At 40.9% G+C, this 23,799-nt stretch overlaps 1 protein-coding gene and 2 long non-coding RNA genes across 3 annotated transcripts; 1 reads left to right on the top strand and 2 right to left on the bottom strand.

Annotated features, from left to right (window-relative positions):
• Positions 1 to 398: 398 nt before the first annotated feature.
• Positions 399 to 1,311, bottom strand: LOC117188840 (protein CDV3 homolog). The gene has a single exon (XM_033393314.1). The coding sequence runs from the start codon at positions 1,204 to 1,206 to the stop codon at positions 490 to 492; it is 717 nt and encodes a 238-aa protein (XP_033249205.1). The 5' UTR covers positions 1,207 to 1,311; the 3' UTR covers positions 399 to 489.
• A 15,423-nt stretch (positions 1,312 to 16,734) lies between these two features.
• On the top strand, positions 16,735 to 17,887 carry LOC117189103. Its single transcript, XR_004473158.1, has 2 exons — positions 16,735 to 17,085; positions 17,161 to 17,887. It is a non-coding gene; the product is annotated as an uncharacterized LOC117189103 (long non-coding RNA).
• Positions 17,736 to 18,740, bottom strand: LOC108161579. Its single transcript, XR_001775477.2, has 4 exons — positions 18,509 to 18,740; positions 18,259 to 18,454; positions 18,093 to 18,192; positions 17,736 to 18,030 (listed from the first exon to the last, which is right to left on the bottom strand). It is a non-coding gene; the product is annotated as an uncharacterized LOC108161579 (long non-coding RNA).
• Positions 18,741 to 23,799: the final 5,059 nt, after the last annotated feature.

Genomic DNA, 23,799 nt, shown 5'->3' with positions numbered 1-23,799 from the left:
GAACATTAAACTCACATTACGATGGGAATAAAAAGTACCTTTTACATACATCTAGCTAACTGAATAACGAAGCCGTTTTGTTCTTTCATTTTCAAACCACTTTCACTTCCATCAACCTCAATTTATTAGCCAAAAGAAGTAGAGAACAAAATTACAGCCAACATTAGCTTGCCGATTGCTGCAGACCAAGCTAGTATTGGGGAGTTCAATTTTTCAGGCCTGCTGTTGGGTTGGGTTTTGCTCGAAGTCCACGGGGTGCATTTAAGGCTATAGCCGATTTTATTGTAAATATTTGGCTCGTTTAGAGCTAATGACACATCGGGGCACACCAGCGAGTCGTGTAATGCTAATGGGTCTATGGAGTGCCAATTTGTCTGTCAGAATATACAGGGTGAAAATAGGGAGAGTGAGTCTTCTTGTTGTATTTATTATTAAGGGAGCTGTGGTTGATTTTAAATTTGAACAAAAAAAGTAGAGGCGTCCCGGCTCTTACTTGGGGCGCTTCAGTATCTTTGAGTCACTCAAGGACGGAAAGTACTCCAGGCTATTGAGATCGGGGGCTTGGGGCCTGAACGGCATCGGAGACGGAGCCTTGCGCTGAAGTGGCTGCGCCTTGCGTTTATTAAAGTCGCCCTGGCTCTGACGGAGAGCCGGGGGAATGTAGATTTCTTTCTTGACCACCGGGGTATTCGCTTTCCTGTCTGATTGTTCATTCTGCTTGGACGGCTCGTGGCTGTCCTGCTCCGACTTCTGCCAGGGACATGTTGTGGCGAGCGCGCTTTCCCCTTCCTTTGATCCCACATCAACGCCATCACCTCCAGTGTCCAGCTGCTCCGGCTCCTCCTTCAGATCGCCACCAGCGAATGGGCCAGGTACAGGGGCAGGAGATGTAAGCGCGATCGATAAGGTGCGTGGCACGTTAGTAAATTGACGACGATTCTCCTCGGTGAAGTCAGACCATTCATCCTCTTCGCTGAAGGCCTCATCTGAGAAACGGATCCCGAATTTCAGCGAAGCTGAGGCTCCTTTAGAATCAGTTCCCGATGCCTCCGATTGAAAGGCATCCTCCAGGTTGGAGTTGTCCTCCGACGAATACTTCGTTGATTCTTCGAGCGTTTTGTACAGCTCCTCAGCCGCCAAATATTCGGGACATCTTTTTGACTTTTTGTTATCCTTTTTGGAAAAGAAATCTTCGAGATTGGACATTTTAGTATATTTGTATTTATATTTTAGTCTCTGCCAGGAACAAAACTTTCGGATTGTTTTTCCTACTACTCAAATTTTTCTGCGAAATATCTATTTTTGGAGAAACACGTCTGAAATTGACAGTAAGACTATTGGTTAACAAGAGCCTACTTGATATTGAGAAATAAATAGACTAGAGCCGCAGCTCATGGAGCGTCTATGCTCCTCGTCTTCCGATGAATCGCAGCCTACTTTTGAACCTTCGTACGGAACAGTGTTCCCTAGGACGCCGTTGTCACGGTGGGCAGCATCAAGGCCATTGATTTTCATGAAATTCACTACAGCACCACGGACATCGATCTGAGCTTCTTCTACCAATTATTGGATTATTGGATTTGTGGTGAAAGTGGATGTGTGTAACGTCTAGAAGGAAGCGAAGAAGAAGGACTGAAATCTGTGGCATCCATAATTTAGAAGATACGCGAAAATTAAACGCTTAATCATAGTGAATGACCATATCTACCAGATAGCCGAATCTGGATCAGATATAAATCAATTATATATCAAAGCCAATAATGTTAGATTGATTTATTTTATAATATAATGTCAATAGCCCAAGGAAGGTTGCCACTGACCATCATTCTGCAGCAGGATTATCACGAAATGCTCACGGATATGACGAAATACGATCGCTGTTGTCTTTTCAAGAAGCAACACCCAAATATAAAATGTTAAATGGCCCGGAATAATAATTAATATTAATAATAATATTTATTCATTTTGAAGTTTTTCTAAAGAAAACTCCAAAAAGATATTGCTTCAATTTCCCAATTTCTGACCCAGTTTGAGAACCCGTTGGAGCTCATTATCTGGATATAAATAGAAAATAATGTAATTATACATCTCCAAGTTGTATTTTAATTAAGACCAGGAGCTTCTGCTCAAAGATCCAAACTAAACTAAAAAAATATCTATAAATATTTTATTATAATGGGTGGACTCAAACGTAATACATTGTGCTGTGTGAAAAGCATTAGTGGTATCGATTGGGGGTATCGGACAGTGAGCAAAGAGCGGCACCGCTTCGAGTGTCCCCCTTTTAGGGATGCCCGTCCCAACACCCAAGACGACATAGGCCTGAAGGTGTGTCTGTACGGCCAATTCTCTATGAAAAACTATATCATACACGTATTGGATATTATAAGAACATGCAAGGGTAACTAAAGCTTCGGTTTCCTAATCCATGGTTCCGGCCACGCGTAACGTAACCCCCTTGTACTCGAAAGCTGTAATAACATAATTTTTGTGTTTGAGCGTGTGGAGAGAGGAAGGAGGGACATGGTCTATGAGATATCCTCTCCGCTGACATATGCCACTAATTAGAATTATGTGCGCGTAATGCCCTGGCCACGCCTCTTCTGTGCAATCGCTGCATTCGCCCACTTTTCGCTATGCGGCGACATTTGGAGTGGAGGAGCAAACCTTTTTATGCCACTGTGCCGCATACGTTCATTATGTTTGCCAGCCGACAAGTCCTCCACGAGTGCTCGACGTCTGCTTGAGTAATTACCAGGAACCACAGACCAGAAACAGAAACCGAAGCAGAAACAGTGGCAGAAGGAGAAGCGCATCGTGAATGCAATGGCAGAATGCAAGTACAGGTTGTCCTTGTCGTCCTTGCCGCCGTGGCGACACTGGCATCGTCACCACTGCAAAAGCTTTTTATGAAACGACGATGACATAAAACAAATGTGCTGGCCAAAAGAGACAGGGCCAGAGGGACGGACCGAGAGGAAACGCCAACAACAAGATTTGTTCATGTCACTACTTAAATTTATTATTTAATTAGTGGGGACCATTTGGGTGTGTAGTAATCAAATTTGTTTGGATACAAAGGAGAAACCTAATAGATGTTTCAAAAGCCCAAAAAGAAATTTAATTAAATTCTATAAATAATAGCTCTGGAAAATGGACAGATGTATGTAAGATGTAGTACATATGTATGTACAAATCTGTAAATTTACAAGTCCAAAAATGGAGAAATATTGTAAGAAAACGGGCAGAAAATCCACAAACAAATATCACGCCAGTTCTCCTTGTGTATGGCATTTCGTAGTAAATGGTTCCTAAATATATTGTGTCAATTTTGTACTTTACTAATTTCGCCACTGTTTTTTTTTTTCCTAAGAACCACTTAAATTTCTTAAATTTCTTTGTTTTATAAAAATTATGTCGCTTACCTCAACATCACTGGTTGCCCAGAGTCGATTCGATGTCTACACCACTTAAATTTTGGATGGGGAAAAGCACCTGTGATTGTCAGTTAGTAATTAATATTATTCAATTAACACCAGAGGCCAATTAAAAGATGAAAGTGAAATCGAAAATTAAAATTTTGCCGCTAGCCGCAGGGAGTAAAAAATTAGACAAAGACCATAAGAATGTATCTGAATTTTTAATCAAAGTTTTCAATATTTTCGAACCCCTCTCATTTAAAAATCCCACTCCTCGAGGCCGCAAATATCTCATTAGGAGAGCTCGAGCATCAAAGGGAAATGTTTGGAAATAAGAGTAGAACATTTCATTGCACATGAGTCAGTGGCTGAAAAAAGGAGCAGTTGCCAAGTCTGCATGAAAAGTTCAGAGAGCAACTGTGAAAACTATCAGAGGAAAGCCCCCAAACCGAAAGCATCAAAAGTTCAGACGGAACCGCACACATACGGGGTGGGAAACAGGAGGCGGAAGGAGAACAGTACCGATGGAACAGAGGAAAATCAACCCCCACCGGAAGGGAGATTGCTAAAAAATATTGGCGACACATTGGCGGCCCGTCTGGCCGGAGAGTCGGCGACGTCTGCGGCTCATCTCAACGATGACTACTCCAGCTCCAGCACCAGCTTCAGCTCCTTCTCCTCCTCCAACTCCAACTCCTGTTATTGCTATTGATTTTGTGAGGGTGTGTCTGGGGTGTGCGTATACGAAAACAGGGAATCCTTCAATGGGGACACATTCACATTCACCATGATGCATAATTCGGGAACACCCTCGCGTAGAGCTGATGACATCATCATGACCATCAGTTTCAGTATCATCGGCAGTGGTAAACAATTTTCAGCTAAGAACTTTCGCATGGAGTTTTATTTTATTTTCGCCTTAGCTCGGCTTACCCTCTGCCAGTGCACTCTTCTTCGCTACTGTTTGCTCATATGAACATTATATTTTATGCTTATTGTGCGACTCGATTACTTTAAAGCTGTTTATAGCCCTCTGACGCAGTCCGTTGAAAATTTTATTCAGTCATTTTCCCCGTGGCCTGAACCCGACAATTTGTACCGTACATACGTTAGACCATTACAGTAAAGTGTAACAACACATTTAAATTATAGACTTATCCGCGTCACGCACGTTTTCCCGACTTTAACACATGCACGCGCTTTTCACACTCCTCTCTATGTGGATCGCATCCATTGACTGCTCGTGGGGCATGAAAATTGTTTGTCGAATTATGGAGTTCCTTTGGAATAGTTGGTGGCACGTTTGCCGAAACCAACAGAGAAAATATACCAAATAGGATCCAAAAGAAGAGAGTGCATATCTAGAGTCTATATCACACCCAACTTCTTTCTGCTAAATGCCTTTTAAATATACCTTTTTCTCTGGAGCGCATTTTTTTAAACTATTTCATGGAATAGCGTAAAATTATACACGTCTATAGAGATATATGTACAAGCGTGTATGTGTCTTTTTAAGAGCCTCTGAGATTGGAGGCTTATTAGTAGGAAGCCGAATGTCTATTAAGACTACAGCTTGTATGTATTTCTATATCTGTATGTATCATCTATCGGCAACTGAGGACGATAAGAATTCTGACTATTCAAAAGCGTTTTCATATTGATGAACTAAAACTGTTGTGTTGCCTTTATCCAATTTTCTTATTTGCCTCCTTTTTGTTTGATTTAATCAATGTGCATCGGCATTTTCCAGCGCACATTTCCTTCGGCTCCCCCGACATCCACCGCCCACCGCCCATGGACATGCCTTTTTCTCTTTAACGGTTTATTTATTTGTGTTTGACTTTCGCTGCGTGGCGGGAAAATGGCGCGGAGGAAGCTCCGAAAGCAAATACAATTACAGTGAGTGCTCCTTCTCCTGTTTCTGTTCCTGGTGCAGCTCCTTATACGACTTTGCTGCTTTTGCCATCTCTTTCCAGCACTCTCGCACTGTCGCTTTCGCACTCACGCCAGAAATTGGCCAAAAGCACAGATAAAAGTAAATACATAAGTAAACAAATCATTTGGAAAAATATTTTTGCGCACAAATCACATCAAGGTGCAAAAATTATTTACGAATATTATTTTGGCAAACGAAGCGTCGAAGAAGAGCAAAGTGCAAAGAAAAGGTCGACGGAATGGATGGTTGGATGTACAGATGTATGGATGGATGGACATGCAGGAGAGAGGGAGAGGTGGATAGAGCAAGTGCCAAAATGTGAGAAAATGGAAAGTCGAAAGCAAAATGTTAAAAGCGTGGAAAGTGTAAATATTGCCAGTGCCATAATATTTGTGCAGCTATGTATTTTTCCTTTTCCTTTATTCTGGTCTTCCCTCCGCCTCCCCATCCCACTCTCCTACTGCATTTCGTTGATGAGTGTAAGCTTCAATGGTTCTCAGCAAAGATGATAAAGTTCTTGACGGACTGACTCACGGACTGACTGATGATGGAGCTGGCTTCAATGGAAGTCCAATCATGAATGATGTGTACTATGTGTGAAGTTGTGGCATAGACAGGAACCTTGATTGCTTGGACAGTGATTTCTAATCTGCTGCTTATTTATATTTGGTTTTTATTTTCCTTGAAAGTTTGCGGGTATTGGTGGAGTTTTCGTTCATCAAAATATTTTTGCAGGTTTATATTTAGTGTGTTGCCAGTGAAAATATATTATTCAAGACAACTAATTATTCTCCAACATTTAACATAAACATGTTCACTGATAATACTATCTCGTACTCGTAAGAGCAAAAGTATTTCTGTAAGAGCAGCCGAAATTATTTTTACACAAACAAGAAGTTTCGCAGCACTTGCACTTCCGCTTTCAAGTGCCTGCCTTTGGGTGTACTGGGTACTGGCACAGATTATTATAGTAAAACAAATAAATACGAGTACTCGTACGTATGCGCCAGAGAGAAGGAAACCTCTATGAGGAGAAAATTTGGATTTATGGTAAAAAGTTGTGTGTGGCGCCAAATTCGCGAGACTAACAATGTTCGCTAGAATTTCTCGAAAGTTTTCTGTAAAATGCACAACCCTCTGCCCCTGCCCCTACCCCCGCCATCGTACGTGTGGTGTGTGTTTGTTCAGCCTTTGTGGGGCAGACCCCTGCGAGTGTGACCCTCACACGCTAATAATGTTTTTGTAGGACTCTTGCACAATAATTCCGTTTGTGGCTTTCTGCTGTTTGTGCTCCGCCTTTCCGACTGATAATTAAGTGTGTATTACGCTGGAGCACAAAAAATATAAATAATAAAGGCATAATAGTTGCTGTAGCTGTTTGTTCAACGAGTGTGCAATGCTTTCCTGCATGGAAGGGTTGAGGTTGCGGCGGTGAAGGAAAATATCAGAGGTGGCAAATATTTTTGTTGGGTCTCCCCTAGAGCAGACCCTAGACATTGAAAATAATCAAATTTAATGGTGGTGAGATCATTATGAGTGAGCAGTGTACGTAAGTGCTCAGACACTAAAAATTAGTAGTTCTTCCGATTTCTATTGCGATTACTAACCAAAAGTTTTGGCAAAAATTGACACTGATGTTGCATACTAATTAAGACGGTACTAATGTATAGAACTTTTAATTTTGGAGCCAAAACTGTGGAATTCAATTTTCAATGCATGCCCTGGTAGTTTAACAAAATCAATATTTATTACAAATAATGAAATTGGGTTTGATGAAGTCATTTCGTGGTTTGGCCGAGCTAAAGAAATAAAACAATAGACAGTATTCCAGTAGTTGTCCCTCTTTCAGCCCTGTTCCTATATGGATCTAAATCGCATACTCACGCAGCCACAGACAGTCGGTATTATCAAAGCGCTAGGATCTTAAAATTCACTCAATTAAACCACATTAAGGAGTCCACTCCGCTCGCCCAGTTCGCCCTCATGCTGACTTCTAGTCTTAGCCCCTAACCCCATAGACCCCCACCGACATAGGAGCGCTGCGCTCTCTCTATCGCAGCTCTTCATCAACCAAATTGCTTGCTAACCCAAATGAGTGCCGTAATTCTGTGACCTTTGTGAGTCGGGTTTCGTTTGGTACTGCTGCCGATTCAATGAAGTGCGCCCCGGCCCGGACTTGTTGCACTAGCATCGTTCTCCAATCGAAGGATTAATTGCGAAAGGAAAGCCTTTCGCAATTTTCACTGGTTCGGGTCTCGTGGCTCGTGGTTCGGGCTGCAAATGCATCATTTGGATAATCAGCCATATCCCCCTCCCCCAGCCACAGCCTAGCGCTTCTACAGTTTGTGGGTGAGTCAGCTCTCTAGAACCTTTCCGACTGTGGGAAATTTATGATGTTTTCATAGTTTTCCTTTTTTTGTTCACATGGCTGTGGAAAATTGTCGATGCTGCATATTTGAGTTTTTATCCTGTGGTTTATATCATTCCTAAAGCGATAGGGGGAGAGCGGAGCCCAGTCAGAAGCCAGAAGCGAGACAGCGCTTGCGGTTTATTAATATTTTTTGACTGCCCCGATTTGCTGCTGCCACTGCTGCTGTCTGTGGCTTTGACTTTCCTAAAAGTTTTCAGACGTTTTTCGTGGGGTGGCTTTGGGATTTTGATTGGGGTTTTGGCTTTGTCTGAACTAGAAATAGATGGAATTTTTCGGCATTTATTTAATACGACTGTCCTCTTTGTTGCTCGTGTGCTTTAAATTAAGTCATAAAGGAGGAAGAACATGGAATAAACAATGTGTATGTATATTTAAAATTCCTCAAAGTTTCAATAGTGTTCGGAAAATTGCATTCCTCTGACAAGTGATTGTTCAATTAACAGAAACTTCAACGGAATTTACACGCAAAATCTTGTAATAAATAAAGTCCAGCTAAGTCACGAGGCGCCGAAGATGATATACCCTAGAAACTATACAAAAAATCGATCTTCATCATTTCGACGGATCGTTTCTATGGCAGCTATGGAAATACTCGGACGAACTGGCCGATTCCGATAAATCATCTGACTATTCTTGAAAGAAGACTCTACATATTATATTGGTATGTATGTATGAATATATGTACATACTTTATAGGGTAATATCTTCTGTGGGTAAACAGCTTCTGTATACCACTTCACGGTTTATTTATTGTAGTGCACATATATTTGTAATTTATTGATTCATTTGCTGACTCGATGTAGAATATCTAAGCGATGTTTCATTTGAAACATTTCAATAAAAAAGTATGTACATACGTTTTAGTCTTTTGTAAATTGCATCGTTGTAAATTAATATCTTTAAAAGGCTTCACTTCTGTAATATCAGCAAAATACTTGTCGTTTCCCATATTAAAATATAGATTGACATACTTCTAATTTTATTGATTTATGTGCGTATTCCATAATAATATTCGTAAACTTTTGTTTGGCTCTCATTTTAGCCCCATCGCTGCACCAGTCAGGGAATCTTGCATACTCCTTGAGAACTGCCAGCCACTGAAGTTTAAAGTCCCTTCCCATAGCCACTTTCGCCGAGGGTTCTTTGGGTTTCTGGTTACATATTGCACTCAATTATAATGTATAGAAATGGCATTTAAATGTCATATATTATTAAGTCAAAACTTTTGCTGGCCCAAACTTCAAAAATGTTCAAGTAGAAATGATCATGCCATAAAATAGAGCAAACCAACAACGAGAGCTAGTATCTGAGCAAAACTGCAACTATTGTGCCGTATATCCTGTTACAAAAGTTAAATATGTTTTCTTGCTCTCCTATGTGGAATTTAACTCGAGCAACAAACCCCAGACGAAGGCATTTCCTTTGAGATGTTCTGCCAGCGTGTTCATGTGTATGAGTGTGTATATGTGCATATGTCTATCTATGGCTATGTAATAGCATTAAATGCAACTCAAAAATATGTTTATCCTCCTGTGTGTGAGGGGCAGCAACTTTTTGTCGCCTCCCGCTCTGCTCAACATTTATTTATGAAACATAAGTGAAACAGTTTTGCAAACAAATGACCCAAAAAAAAGGACAAAATGTTTTTTGCTTCCAGAAAGAATATGCTTGCGTATGTGCTAATGTCATACAAAAGTGTGCGGTAAAAATGATAAAAACTATTTTACCACATGGAAAAAGTTATGCTCGCCGTAAACATTTAAATGATCTTTGGCTTGAAGAAGAACATGGGTCATAATCATAAAGATACGAGTAATAATTTCAAATAGTTTACGGGGCATCGGGGAAGACTATAAGAACGGAGAAAAAAACGTATAACTCGAACTATGTAAATGGTTTCTTAAGGAAAATGTAATGGTCTATTAAAGAACTATACTGTACACTTGTATATCCCGATTTATCTTTAGTCTGACTAATGGATTTTATTTATAGTTAAAATAAGAAGCCATATATTCCCCATTTATATATGTACACGACGAAAAAAAGCAGAACTTGAAGATATGAGTGTAAAACAAACAGTAAAACAGCGAATCAAATGACAAGAAAATTGTTATGAGAAACCATTTCAAACCAAATGGTCGCCTGCTTTTTTCGAATATAGTCCACAATAATTGGTCATATCGCAATTTTTTTGATAGGAAAAAGTGGGAAGATGAATTCTGAAACCAGTTTTTGGGCGGCAGTCTTGGATAATTGAGGAAATCGAACCTCCAAACACGGATTTTACTTTACTATGATAATCTGAGCTCTCAAACACCGCCTCACTTAACAGATATTTTGACTCCCCAAAAAAGAGTCTGCATAGCATATCAGACATATTTTAAAAAAATATAAACAAAATTGAGTGGCTAACGATTTTCGACGCCGAAAGAAGCTGATGCAGCATTGTTTATTCGATACTTCCTTCTGAGTGACAGACAGCTTAGAATCTTTCAAAATGGGATATCATCTTCAATATCTTTCAATATTTGTATACTGCTACCAATATTTTGCCTTAGAAATTTAAACCAATTTACAATACAAGTACTTCACACCAGGCACATGCAACATTTAGACACTTGCCACACCTTAACACCTCTTTGTCCGCAATTGTCTGCTTCCCCGGTACGCCCTTCCGCACAGCCCCTCCTCCATGTGGCAGCTAATAAACGGTAAATATTGAAACATTTCAAGGCACGCAACGCGCGGCAGAAGTAGAAGTAGGAGCCGAGACCAACTCAAGTGTGCTCGCCATTGTTTGAATTCACAGATACAAGCACGCACGCATGCAGGCACACCAACACACGCACGCTGTTACGCAGTCATATAGATAAAATAATTACAAACCAGCGATGACAGAACCTGATTGTCTATAGGGACAAAGCATACCCAAAGCACTGTATAGCGGGGATATACATCAAATGGCGACAGCTTTACTTACTTCTTCCTCAGTGCTTCTTTGATATACGCTTACGGACTATCCTTTAGTTTTCACAATAAGCTTCCAGCGACGATTATTTCATTGACTTAAAGCAGTGTAGATCACTCCATTGACTGACACTATTTGGTTTGTCTCTTGTAGGTATAAGGACGTTGCCCTGCAATGGTTGCATCTTCAAGTGGCCTAAGCGATGTTAAGATGAAGCATGTAACTGGGCAGAAACGCTAAATTTTAACAAAATCGCTTGACAATTTAAAATTATTTTAGCGGGAATGCGGAATCGAGAGGGTATTTCAGCCTTCGGCTACAAGGCTATCTTTGTCATTATTTTTTCTATGATTTCTATGGAAACTGTCAGCGGGGAATACTCGTATGTTACCACATCAACACTCCGGTCGGCAGGCTCTAGGACACTCGCTTCGCACTCGACGCCCACACTCAAGTGTGCAATTAAGTACTTAATGTGTTTATTAAAAGTGAAACGCCACACAACTTTTCATGCCTCTCTGCAGAGTGTTTGCTGTTGTTGTTCGGGCTGTTGTTGCAGGTTGGGTTGGCTCCCGCAGCTTATGTGATGTCCTTTGGCGTAAGTCACTCAGCATGATTTAATTGTTCGCACTTTTGTGGTTCGTTGTTGTTCAGTGATTGGCCATTGTTGATGCACTCACGGTCACGGACTTCAAGTTCGCTGGTTCGTGGCGGATGTGTGGGGGATATTGGTTAACGATGATGTTGGATACAACCAAATAGTGGGTAGGCTAGTGCCCGGCATACAAAGCAAGGACTGAGGCTGTTGCTGAATCTAGTCATTCCAATAGTTAATGATAGCACTTAGTGAATAATTCACCTTGAAAGGGGTGCTAAGTGGAGTCGGTGATGACATAAATCACTTTGTAGCCACAAGTACCAAGGAGCCACCTGCAACTGAACATTCGCAATGTCAACGTAACTGGATTAATCTTCCTGGATATCCTAGTCCCAATCCCACTCAACATTTTCCGAATTGTACAAAACTAACCCCCATCTGCACGAAAGCAAAGGGCGTGACTGGACCATTCGATTTGCTAAATTAATACATTAACTATATTATTATTTTTTATGATTCGGGATCGTGCCCTGCAATAAAATAATGTGATATAATTGAAGTTATGTTGTATTTCTTCTTCTTTTAGTTCCATAATCCGTTTAAATTTTAGTGCATTACTTGTGTCGAGACAAAATTTGTTCGAAACACTCTTCAGTTTCCGATTAAAATTTAAGGAAACATTAGCACTATTATGATTAGCATTCGATCTATATTTATTTAAAGATATTCATTCCTGTTCGTTGTTCTGCCTGGATAGTCCTTCAATCTGATGAAAACACTTAAAACTGTAACAGAACTAATCCGTAGATATTTCTTAGGGTAGAGGGGGATTATCTGAGGTTCTTGTCGTTAATGCAGTTAGTGGTCTGGCATCAGTGCCGTGCTCCGATCGGGGAGTGGAATGTTCGATAGGCTTTTCGTGCTGTTACGAGTAGCCATAACCAAATATTTCCTTTGTTTCTTAGTTTACATTTGTGGAGGCCAGAAAATACAAGTAGCTGGTTCAGAGCTTTGGGAAATCCCTGAAGGGTGAACAGTGCATTGCAAAAACCACAAAGTTTTACGGTTGGCAATTTTAGATTTATTTGTAGTCCTTGCATTCCTGTCGCAGCTGCGTCTCGCTCACCTCCAAATCAATTGCTGTGTTTCCCTGGACAATGCAAATGACTTCTTACTCTTCTGGAGGCGAAAGCCACTGACCATGAAATTGAATGACAAGCTAAATCAGTCAACCAACAAAATAAAACGTCACACATGGAGGCAGAGGGCATGTCTGCGTCAGTTTGCTTGTTTTCATGTGTGTGGGCCATTTGCAACTATTTTGCGTACTGCCTCAACATCATTTGTGTGTATCCGTCCCGGGGATGGGTTCTGTGTGGGAGAGCAATCAAAGCACACATCAAATCAAAGTAATGCCATCATTTGTTTTCAATGAACTTTAACGATTTCAGCTCCTGCGTCTGCTCCACGGCGAATTGCATGCCGACATGCAGGATATGCGGAGAGGGAGGCGGACAGGCGGCAGGGGCAGGAGCAGAGGGGGAACATCCAGCCTCAATCTGGGACCGCCATTGATTACATAACAATGGATAAGCATTCTATGCCCATGCCAGGACACGATATACAATGGGAGGGCTCGACAACGGAAACCCCATCTGGTGCGGATGCTAAAGCATTTCGCATCAAAATAGTAATGAAAGTCATTCATATGTTTGGTTTTTCCATTTTCCCTCTTCTTTTTTTGTCTTCTTTTGTTTTCGTATTTTTGTTTTTGGTTTCTGTGTGTGTTTTCCATAGAAGTTCCGGCAGGTCGCGTGGTAGGCATAAAATTTATTGCATACTCTTAGGCGTTGCACAGCAGATAGTGCTCGGAATGGGATTGGTGTACGTGAATACTGTGCAGGGTGGAATATAGAGTACGCAGAAGTGTGGCTGCTGGGGCTCAGTCTGCTGTTGTTCTTCGGATAGCAATTAAAATGAATGGGATTTGGTTGTTTTGTAAAAGAAGTCGATTTAAGTTTTAATAGCCCGTCCTGCTAGGATTGAGATGTGTTCTTAACAAAGTTGATGAATTAAGGAAAGCCGATGGGGAACAGAATGGATATGAAGGATTTTCGCTGAATCGATGTAAACTTGAGATTAAAGATTCTGAAGGAGCGTTTCAACCTATTTCATTTTCCCCTGGATAATAAAAGAACGAAGAGATGAAAGATGCAAAAATATTCAGAATAATATAATGTTTATATGTTTGAACATATGACCAATGCCAAATTACTATAGAACTGGCAGAGACGTATCTTTCAGCGAGTCAAATCCATTTCCCATCGACATTTGCAATTGCTGGCCAGTGGCTGGAAAAAATAACCCGACCTCAGAGCCGTCAGGCAATGCTTGACTTATGGCTGTCCAGTTCGGTTGCAATTTGACAAGCGAACATTACTCAAAGTGAGGGCACAACTTGAAGCGTGGCCAGGGTCAGGACTTGGCTTTTCCCACCTGCCAGGCCACGCACAGACACCCTCCGCACTCGCCCCTGACAGTTTAGCTGTCATTAATAAAGAGCACTGGGCACAGTGCTCATACCCTCACCAGCCATATTTGGAGGCCCCGCATAATTGATGTGTTTTTGTGAGTTATGTTGGAGCCCGTCCAATGAGCACTCTGCTGACTTGCCGACTTTCCCGGGGACCGATTCACACGGCGCTAGTCCTGTCCTAGAACCTGTCCTACCCTGTCCCGGTCTGGTCGCTCTGAAGTGTGTGCGTGGCGCGTGCTATCGGACCGAACCAGCTCCGACGGGGCCGGGGGGTGCCACAGGCATCTCCGATTCCGCCCCGACCACCTACCACGAACGACGGACGCTTGTTTGTCAGCGCTGAGTGATGACTTCAAATTGGCCATCTCTGATGATGACGGCATCTACGTGTAGCCTTTGTATCTGATGCCCCCATAACATGGGCAGAACACATGTGTGGATGTCTCGAATATAGTTGAATATGATGTGAGTTCCACTTTCGCTGTCTTTCCTTTGTCTTGATTGTAGCTGAGACTCGCATGTGCGGTACATGTGGTACATATGAATGTATATGTACAAATGTACGTCGGATGTGGAATTTTTTGTGGTTTTCCAATTTTTAAAATACAACAAAAATGTGGGAGAATTCAAATTTTGACTTGAAGAGACTACAAGAAACTTGTGCAATCAGTGATAAAAGGATTTCTCCCTTTCCGATGATTTATTTATATTTTTTGAGCGAAAAGTAAAACTCATTTTTAAGTTTCTTGTTTCAAACCTTTGTAATTATAACGGATAATTAATTATAATAAATAATAATAATATTAACTAACTAATTTAAAATTTAAAAACTATTTAATTCTAAGTGGGTAATTTTTAAAGCTACAAAAATAAAAAAATAATCTTTGCTTACGGTCCCTGATAAAAATATTACAATTTGATTTTAATAGTTGCTTTAATTCTCTCAACTGGAACTCGAGATCGCGGAGGTTCTTTAATAGATTCAATTAACAATATAAATGTTAATTTAATTACTAAAGTTTTCGGTTCCTTCTTAGTTAGAAAGTGAAGCATACTGTAGGTTTCTCGATATTTCTGCTCACATGCTAATTGATTGCAGGGCATACTCCAGACCGTTGCCTCCTCTTTAGTCAGCTTGTCTTCCTTGTTTTTCATGATAGTGGCTTCCACACCATTACCAATTGCTCAGGTGTGTTTTGTCCCTGACCATTTGACACCATTCACACACCTCAACGATATACACACCCTCTCCATACTGCGGCTTTTAGCCGGTCTTGATAAATGATGGGCAATTTGTAGGCGCAGCTTTGTTAATAGAAACAAATTGCCGGCCTTTAGCTTTATTGCGATGTTCTGTGGCAGTAGTGCGATGGTGAGGCGGAGGTGCGACGATTAGTGTTTCTTATTTATAAAAATTATATTCGTACATTTTCTGGCAAATTAATTATAATTGATTAAAGGTGTGTGAGCCGTGCGCTTTGTGCGCTCTGCAATGGCGTTCTAGTCAAATGAAAGAGGCAAACGCAATTTCATTTAAATATAATTTCATTTTGCTTGAATACCTAGAGAGGGTCGTGTTCCCCACACTTAAAACAACAAAAAAAAACAGAAAAAATAGTAAAGGACCACTGAATTTTGCTACTAAGACATTCAAATATTTTAAAGCTCTATATCAGTAAATGAATACCATGCAATTTACACCGACTTTTGATTATAAAATTTCCTTCTTGTACACTCGCTATCTATACCATTTCTCTGAGTGCACCCTGAGAGAGCGACCCTCTGTCACTCTGCTCTGGCTTTTCATTCTGTTGCTGCATTTAATTTCATTTAATTTCCAGCCACGCCCCACATCACATCATTTCTGGCTAGTCATTTCGGGAATCCCCCACTGATCCCATTCCGCCTCCTGCAGCTCCTTCTTCTCCATCATCTTCTGCTGGCTGTTGCAATGCACGCTTTTCACTTTTCATGAATAATAAAGTGAAAGTCTAGTTAGTTTGGCGTTTTTCAGCTCACTACTCGACGGTGGCTTTCCGAATGCTGCTTGTGCTCATGGATTCAGCTCCGACTCGACTCCGTCCCATCAGAGTACCCTCACCTCGCCTCCTCACACCTCGGCCACACTGCACCGTACAGATGTAATTTCGTTCCATACTTTTCCGAGCATAAAAACTCTGAAAAGGCGGCACCTCGCAATTGTTTGGCCTGGCTGGGAAGGAGCTATAGAGCTGTAGTGCTGGGAGGCAGGCAACTTTTTCATTTCCATGTTTTCCGACTGCACTTTCTGCCATTGTTGTTGTACGCCTTATTGTGTTCTGTATTTAATGAATAATTTTTAATAGTTTTGCTATTGCTGCAAGCTGCATCTCGCAGAAAGAAGGGGGACAGGAAACATTCCCGTCGTGGAGGTGGATTAATATGCAGGAAAAACTTTCTGAGAGGATAAAAAGAAATAATCTTTTGACTAAATTATTGAAAAAGAATTATACTTGTTCGCTTTGCAGATGGTAAACAAATCAAAACTGCACTGAAATTGCTCAATAAAATATTTTCTTTGCGAATTTTATATTACTTTGAAATTATTTTGGAACAGCTAGGAGGACAATTAAATTATAAAATTTAAATTACACTATACGAAACTAAAAATTGTGAACATACCCAGCAAAGAAGTGCTTTCATTATAAAGTACAATTTGATTATTAGCCTTTAAGCGTAAAACCTTCATTTTGAGTATCGGGTATAAAATGGTATGTCTTTCTAATTGTTATTCAACATGAGATAATCAGACAGGCTCGTTTTTCACATTCAAACAAGTTTTCCAGTTTACTTTTAAATACACATAAATTGTGGATAACATTTTTACATTCTGCAAGATTTATTCGTTTTCAAAACGAAAACATTTTCGTTGACGAAATGAAAAGTAAACGGCATTTTATACCCTATATCAGGGTAATTTAACTTTTGCTTTCTTTATAAATAATTTTATTTCAACCCAACCTCAAATTTGGCTCGGAAAAAATTGGCCAGGGCAATACAAATTTTCGTTTTGGTGCAATCAGCAAACATTTGTGAAAACTGGAGAGCCTTAAAACGAAACGTTTTAGCTGAACACGTAATCCGCAAACAATTTTTCAAAAAGGGATGTTAAACATGTCCTACCTAGTCCAACCCTGAAGCCTGTCGTATTTCGTAGGGTAAGAAATTCCACGTTTGACCACATTTCTTGGAATATGCATTAATAGATCATAACCTCAAATTCAACAATCCAGAGTAGTTTGTTACCGTACTGCAACAAAATGGATTATATGCAGGTCAGTAGAACTCCCTGTACTATCATATTCAAAGAAAAGTCATTAAGGACGAAGAAGGCACGCTGCAGATCTTGCAGTATCCGAAGGAGAAACATCAATTTATTGATTCAAGGGAAAGCCTGGCCACATGGCGGTATTTGTAGGCAAATATGACTTCTCATTTGTTTTAAGAGTAGTATCCTTCTGCCCAGAAAAGGCTAAATTAATTCGCAATGCTGTACGGCGAGGCGTTAGTCCTGCGTTTCAAAGCAATGATCAGTATTGCGAAATAAAGGATTAATCAAAGCGGAAAAATTCAAAGTCTTCTAGCTCACACTGCTAAAAGAATTGTTTGCATACAAGATGAAGTTATTTTATATGTAATGCTAGAGCAAGGCGTGCATTTTTTGGCTGCAGATTTGACTTTGAGTTATGGTTTTGATGGTAGCTCAGGCCAATCCTCAATCTATTAGACTTGCGGTAAAACCATCAGATTTCATTTCCAATATTTCCAATATGAAACTTTGCTCAAATTTAAAAACAATGAAAATACCAATTAAGCCTTCCACACTGCTGGATTCGCATGTTTAAATTTATTTTGATCGCCGGATACAAAGCAGTCTTAAAAACTTGAGGATTGTGTTAATAAGTCATTCATGCTAATTGCCGATAAGTGTTGAAAAATTTAAGCAATTCTACCATAAAACTGTTGAATAAAATAGATTTTCTCAATGTCATCATCCACTGATCTTCTAGTCACTATTATTCTGAAGTAATCTGCTTACGATGTCGGAGATGGTTTCTTAAATGAAGGAAGGTTAGACGAAGAGGAAGATCTTCTGGCTGTATCTATGTAAGTAAAAGACGCGACAGAGGAGGATTGAAGAGAAGAACAAAAACCAAATACAAACCGACAGTAAAGCAAGCAAACTGTGTTAAAACACAAGTATATTGCAGGTAGTTTTGCAGTTGAAGGAAGTTCAGACGCAGAGGAAGACCTTCTGGCATTATCTAAGTAATATAAGAACGAAAGATTCGGAGAAGGATTGAAGAGGAGAATATCAATCAAATACAAACCGACAGTGAAGTAAGAAAACTGCATAATTATGTTACAGTGGTAAACGGTGAGTGTCGACACTGTGCCGCATCAAGGGTGGCGGGTGGCCGCCCCTTGCCATCTTCGTCGATTCTAGCACGGTTTCTTGCACTGCATCATACCTGCAGCACAGTATCCGGGAAACTGAACGCACTTCAGGAAAAATGTAGCAATACCCTGGAATGATTAACTTTTTAGTTATAGTAAGACTGCGGCTGTGGATAAACTCACTTCGCAGCAGTCAGTGCATTGAGAGAACATATAAGTCCAGATATAGAAGAAGGCCCCGAAAAAGGCCACAAAGAACGACAGCCAGAGCAAGACAATTAGCCATAAAAGGAAATACAGTGGATTCTTCATTGTCAATTATGTGGGTATATTTTTCTTTGGATGCTTGTTTCGAATACTGAATTCCTGATATTCTGACACAAGTATGTTTTTTACAGATTGAACAAGAGCTACTTGATTAGATAGCTACGAAAAACTATTTATTTAAGTTTTATTTAAAAATATTATAGTCTGGAACTTGAGTTCGGCACGTATTTTTTCTTGCTCGCTCCAAAACTGATCTCGCCCTCAATTTTATTCTTCGCTTTTAGTGTTTCTTATTCTATGCGCTCTCTGCAACTGGAGTATATTCAGATATGCGTTGGTACTGAGAGTACAGCACAGTGGGCTTAAGAGCTAATTTGTTTCAAGCAATTACAGAGGTTTTAAGAACTAAAAGTATATGTAAAGATGTACAACGGGATGGTACTGGTGCAACATTAATGACTGTAGTTGGTCATGGCATACGGCTCTAGAGCATTGCTTTTCTGAAATGAAAAACTACTACGAGTATCAGCTAACTCTGGAGCTAAGGAGGGCGTATTTCCTCAATGAGGGAAGCAACGAGCAAGCGCATGTACGATGTGAGCGACCCAAGTGCCCAGGCCCAGGGGCTGCGTGCAACGAAATTAGCGCCTTGAGGATATGGACGACTGTGTTCCATCGTAGGCCTACAAAGATACGATCACTTAAATCAGCGATTACCCGGTGCCGGAGAAGGTGGCATATTTTCGATACTCCTTTCCGAGAATACACCGCAGTTTGAAAGCAAAGCAATGCTATGGTCTACCGATCCCGGATGTGCCAGATGCAGCAGTACAGCCGGAGTGCAAGCACATCAACGAGCTGGGTCATTACCTGTGGCGGTTTCTGCAGCGAGCAAATGTTTCTGTTCTTCCTCTGCGGTGCAGGGCCGAGAATACGCTGAGAATACGGTAGCCGCGGCCTTGCTGCTTTGGGGAGGCGACACTCTGAAGATCGTAAGAGTTCGATGCGCGATCAAGAAAAGGCAGATGACTCCGAGCAGAGGCTACAGACCAATAAGAAATTGGCACCGCCTGTCCACAAATATGTGTCCATGCAGCCCAGCTTGCTCTCAGAAGACTCAGATACAAGATACAGAAGTTAACTTCACGGTTGCGATGATTATCAAGGATGGTCTGCCGACATTTTCGTCCTCTAATAGCTAAAACCATTAGCTGTTAAAGTAAAAAAAAAAATGCATAAATATATATTTTTGTTTACTAAAATAAATTCTTTTTTTTAATTACATACAAGGCACAGTCCGTACCATCGAGAAATATCGTGGGATAGAACTCTTTCAACCGAGTCTATTTTTCAAGATCGTGGCTCCAAGTCTCCCTCCCCTTCGCATTAACCTGCAGTTTGCATCCATAAAATTCAATTATGTGTTCTTCATAACTTCACATTCATTCCTATTATGCTTTATGCACTTTGGGCTCAGCTCTGAGAGAGCTGCATATCTTTCCCTCTCAACCCCTATTGTTGCATAAATCAAGGCGAATTTCACGCATACAAACAATGCAAAGTGCGCGTAACGAGCGCTTCAATTTAAGAGAAAGACTTTCGGTTTTATTTTTGGTTTTCCTCCTCTGTTTTCGCTGCGATGAGTGTGAGAGCAGGCAACAAATTCAATTTTTCATTTTGAGAGCAGTCAGATTGCCGGCTCTCGGTCCCTGCCCACTCGGGTCGCCGCCATTCCAACAGTTTGGAAACACTAAAGTTGAATTACAATTGCAGTTTTTTCTGCCTCTCTGTTTGGCATTTTGTTTTGCTTCATTTTTGCCGTCGACTTGGTGTTAAGAGATTTTTATGTGCCTACATATTTGAAATGCTAAAATGATGTATGGCACCCTGGCCAGACTAAAACTCTTTTCTGTTATTTTTTCTGGAACGTACGCGTACGTACGGGTATGCGTATGTGTGTGTGCATGTGTATGAGTATGTGTGCGGAGGAATGGAGGGATGGAGGGTGCTATAAAATGTCCATTAAGCTTTTCGAGGAAACCTGCTGAAATGCACTTTTCGCATTCTAAACTGCCAACAGGTTCACTTGATGATGGCTAAATGGAATGGAGTTGGTCTGAAGAGCTGCTCGCGGCTACTTGAACATTTTCAGGATGAGAGAAAGTGGACTTTATGGGGAATGAAGGAAGAAAGCTCCACTCAAAACAATTGCGTAAATTGTCTGCATATTGCTCCCCATTTTCGTCACGCCATTTCTCGCTGGCTAATAAAAATCTATTTATTTCGCTCTTGTAAATCACAATTATGCTGTCATCTATTAGTTATTAATATAGCTTTCCTTGGTCATTTATCACACACACACACTCGTATTCCTCTCGAAGATTAATGATTGGGAAAGTATCCCCATAATCAAGTGATTTAGGTCTGCTCTTTGGGTTTGCTTTCGTATTTTTTCCTCTGCTTCTACTTCTACTTCGTGTTCAGCTTTTCGATTTCTTTGTGAGTGTGTTTTTCCCTTGTATCTTATGTTTTGGGGAAGTAGTAGGCTTGGAGGAGTGTCCTTCAGCAGACACAAAAACATCTTGATTTGTCAATATTTTATTTATTGCCCATTGTGTGTAATTAGAGCAGGCGTTTTATCGTTGATCCATGTTGTCCTCGGTTTGGTCTGGGATTATTTTGTGGCCAAGGGCAAATTGTTGTGTGTGTGTGCCTCGGGAAAAGTTAATTTGAGTTACAGTCTTTGTTTGTGGCAGAGATATGTGCGTTTTGCTTGCATCTTTAAGTTGAATTTTATCAGATACCATTAGGCATGATAGAGGGTTGATATAATTTCTGAGAAATGGTACGGAGTTCCACGAATTCGATAGGACGTTACCTATTCAGTATGCTTTCATAAAGTATGATGCAAACATGGAAACCAAAGGACAACAAGATTTCTCATTATTTTTGTTTGCGAGTGAGTGGGCTCTATTATCCCTTTAACATATGGATTTTATTTCTAATTAATATTAGTGGTTAATAAGCCATTTGACAACTTGTTTTAACTGAGTAGCGAAGCGGCTATGACTTGGCGGTTCGAAGGCGATTTCGACTAGCTCCACGCCACGAAAAGAAGTTGAGCGAACGATCACGCGATGTAACGTCGCGACGGTCTCAATGCCAAAACGGAAACCATCGCTGTACGCGTGTGCAGAGGTGGTTTTTGGCTGTGCATGTGAAAGAGTTACAGTTAGTTTCATACACTGGCAATAACAACACAATTATAAGCATGCTTCAGCGCTTATGTAAAATGATTGACATATGAATAGGGAAAGTGAGAATATGAATTAATATAATGAATTAATGAATATAAAAGAGAAAGATGGGCAGCTAATTTCCCAACCCTGCAGTATTGCTTCAGAATCAATTTATCTTTCGTATAAGTAGTATCAACTAAAAGTTCACTTACAACGAAAACTTGGTCTGTCAGTTATATATTTCTTTTAACAACAGTCACACAAAAGACCACCAAATCGTCTGCGAGAGTCCAATAAAACAAGAGTCAAAAGAAAAACGCTATCTAGTGAATCGTTTGTGGGAAGAGCGACCCCGACCTTTGACCAGACAACCAAACAATACCCAGACGCATTCAGCTAGATGACCCCAATGGAAATAAAACGCATACTTTTTGCAACATTTGACTGGACTGGTGATGCTCGAACAATCCCCCTACCCCACGTAGTCCGGACCGGACCCCATTGTGGACCACTGAAACAATCGTGGCGCTTCAAAAGGACATTCGCTGCAAGTGTTTCGCGCTGCAATTCGGTGCGCTTTATCCTGGCCTGGACAATGTTCCCGACACCCTGCTCCTGCCTGCCGCCATGCACATAGTTGACGCATTTATTGTTTCATTTTGAATATCCTTTGACTAAGCTCGCTTCGTTTTTCTTCCCCTCGAATGGACATCTGGCATTGTTTTCTGGGCTGATTGTTTGCGGTCCGGGCTTTGGCTAACTTTGGGTCTTGTATCCCAAGTGTTATGCATAAATGTCTATAATTTAAACACGAGCATTATGCTTGCCTGTGTTACTCTCTACTTCTTATCTGCCCGACGCTGACTCTTCTTCCCAGCGGGAGAGGGCTACAATTCAATTGCGGAGGATAACTCACACTGAGACAGTAAGACAGTGAGACAATTGCATTTCTCTGGTACTCCCAAGTGTGTGGACCGAGTCCTCGTCTGCCTTGTAATGCAAGCCAACAAATTGACTTGGCCCTAAATTATACGCCACTCAGTGGCGTAGCCCAAAGGGTTTGCTTTTCAGCTTGTTCCTTTCAAAAAGGAATTTATTTTATTTATAGAATGGGTCAGCGATTCACCGAATTAAGGTGAAGAAATGAAAATTGTATTTAAAACTAGGGGTAAGCCCACAGCCCACTCGCTTCACTCATGCGTCAACCTCCGACTCACTCGCTTCGCTTGCGCGCGCTGGTAACATATCGGACGACGACCAATACTTTTTTTTTATAAAAAAAGGATATGGTACATTTGTAATCATGGAATCAAGTTAGATGAAATTTCTCTGTAAAATTAACTATCCAACGCAAGACCCCCTTTTGAATGTGTGTATTTCGCTCCACTGACTTCAGCTCTGTTTCTATTTCTATATAGTGACTGAGTGGCCAAATATTTGAGTCTTGGTATGTGTGAAACAGTTGCACTCTCCCCTTGGCTGACACACAAATGGAGATGTGGACTAATTTGGAAATCAGAATTGTCATATCAACAGATGGAACCCAGCAGGTACGGAGCACAGAGTACAGTCGAGATTGCTCCAGCTGCTGCCTGCTCATAGCGCCTCACGTTAATTGCATTGAATCGGGGCAGGTTGAACGCCTTCGTTTCGGATTTGCTCCATTCCCACAACCCTACTGCCATCGGTGGTGTGGGACCCTTGACTGAACTGTCTAATATGCTAATTACACTGCAGGCAACAATGCTGAGGGGGCTTTGGGTCCGCATCGACTCCATGGCTCCATGGTTTCCCTCCTCTATGCCCCATACCCAGAAGTGTACTCTTATGTGTGGGACTGCAATGCGTTTGGGTCGTTCATTTTTGCAGGGGATTTGTGCAGATTGAGAGACGTACTCGTACTCGTACTCGTACTCGTACTTGTATAGGATCGGTCTGCTGCCTTGCTCTGGCTCCTCTGTCTGGGCC

This window comes from Drosophila miranda, chromosome 4 (genome assembly GCF_003369915.1).
Source record: "Drosophila miranda strain MSH22 chromosome 4, D.miranda_PacBio2.1, whole genome shotgun sequence".
NCBI classification, from domain to species: Eukaryota; Metazoa; Arthropoda; class Insecta; order Diptera; family Drosophilidae; genus Drosophila; species Drosophila miranda.
Note: the sequence above shows the minus strand (reverse complement) of the source record. Positions and strands in the feature narration are given on the sequence as shown.

Coding starts and splice junctions, on each gene's coding strand:
- LOC117188840 (XM_033393314.1), bottom strand. CDS start 1,206: ATGTCCAATCTCGAAGATTTCTTTTCCAAAAAGGATAACAAAAAGTCA.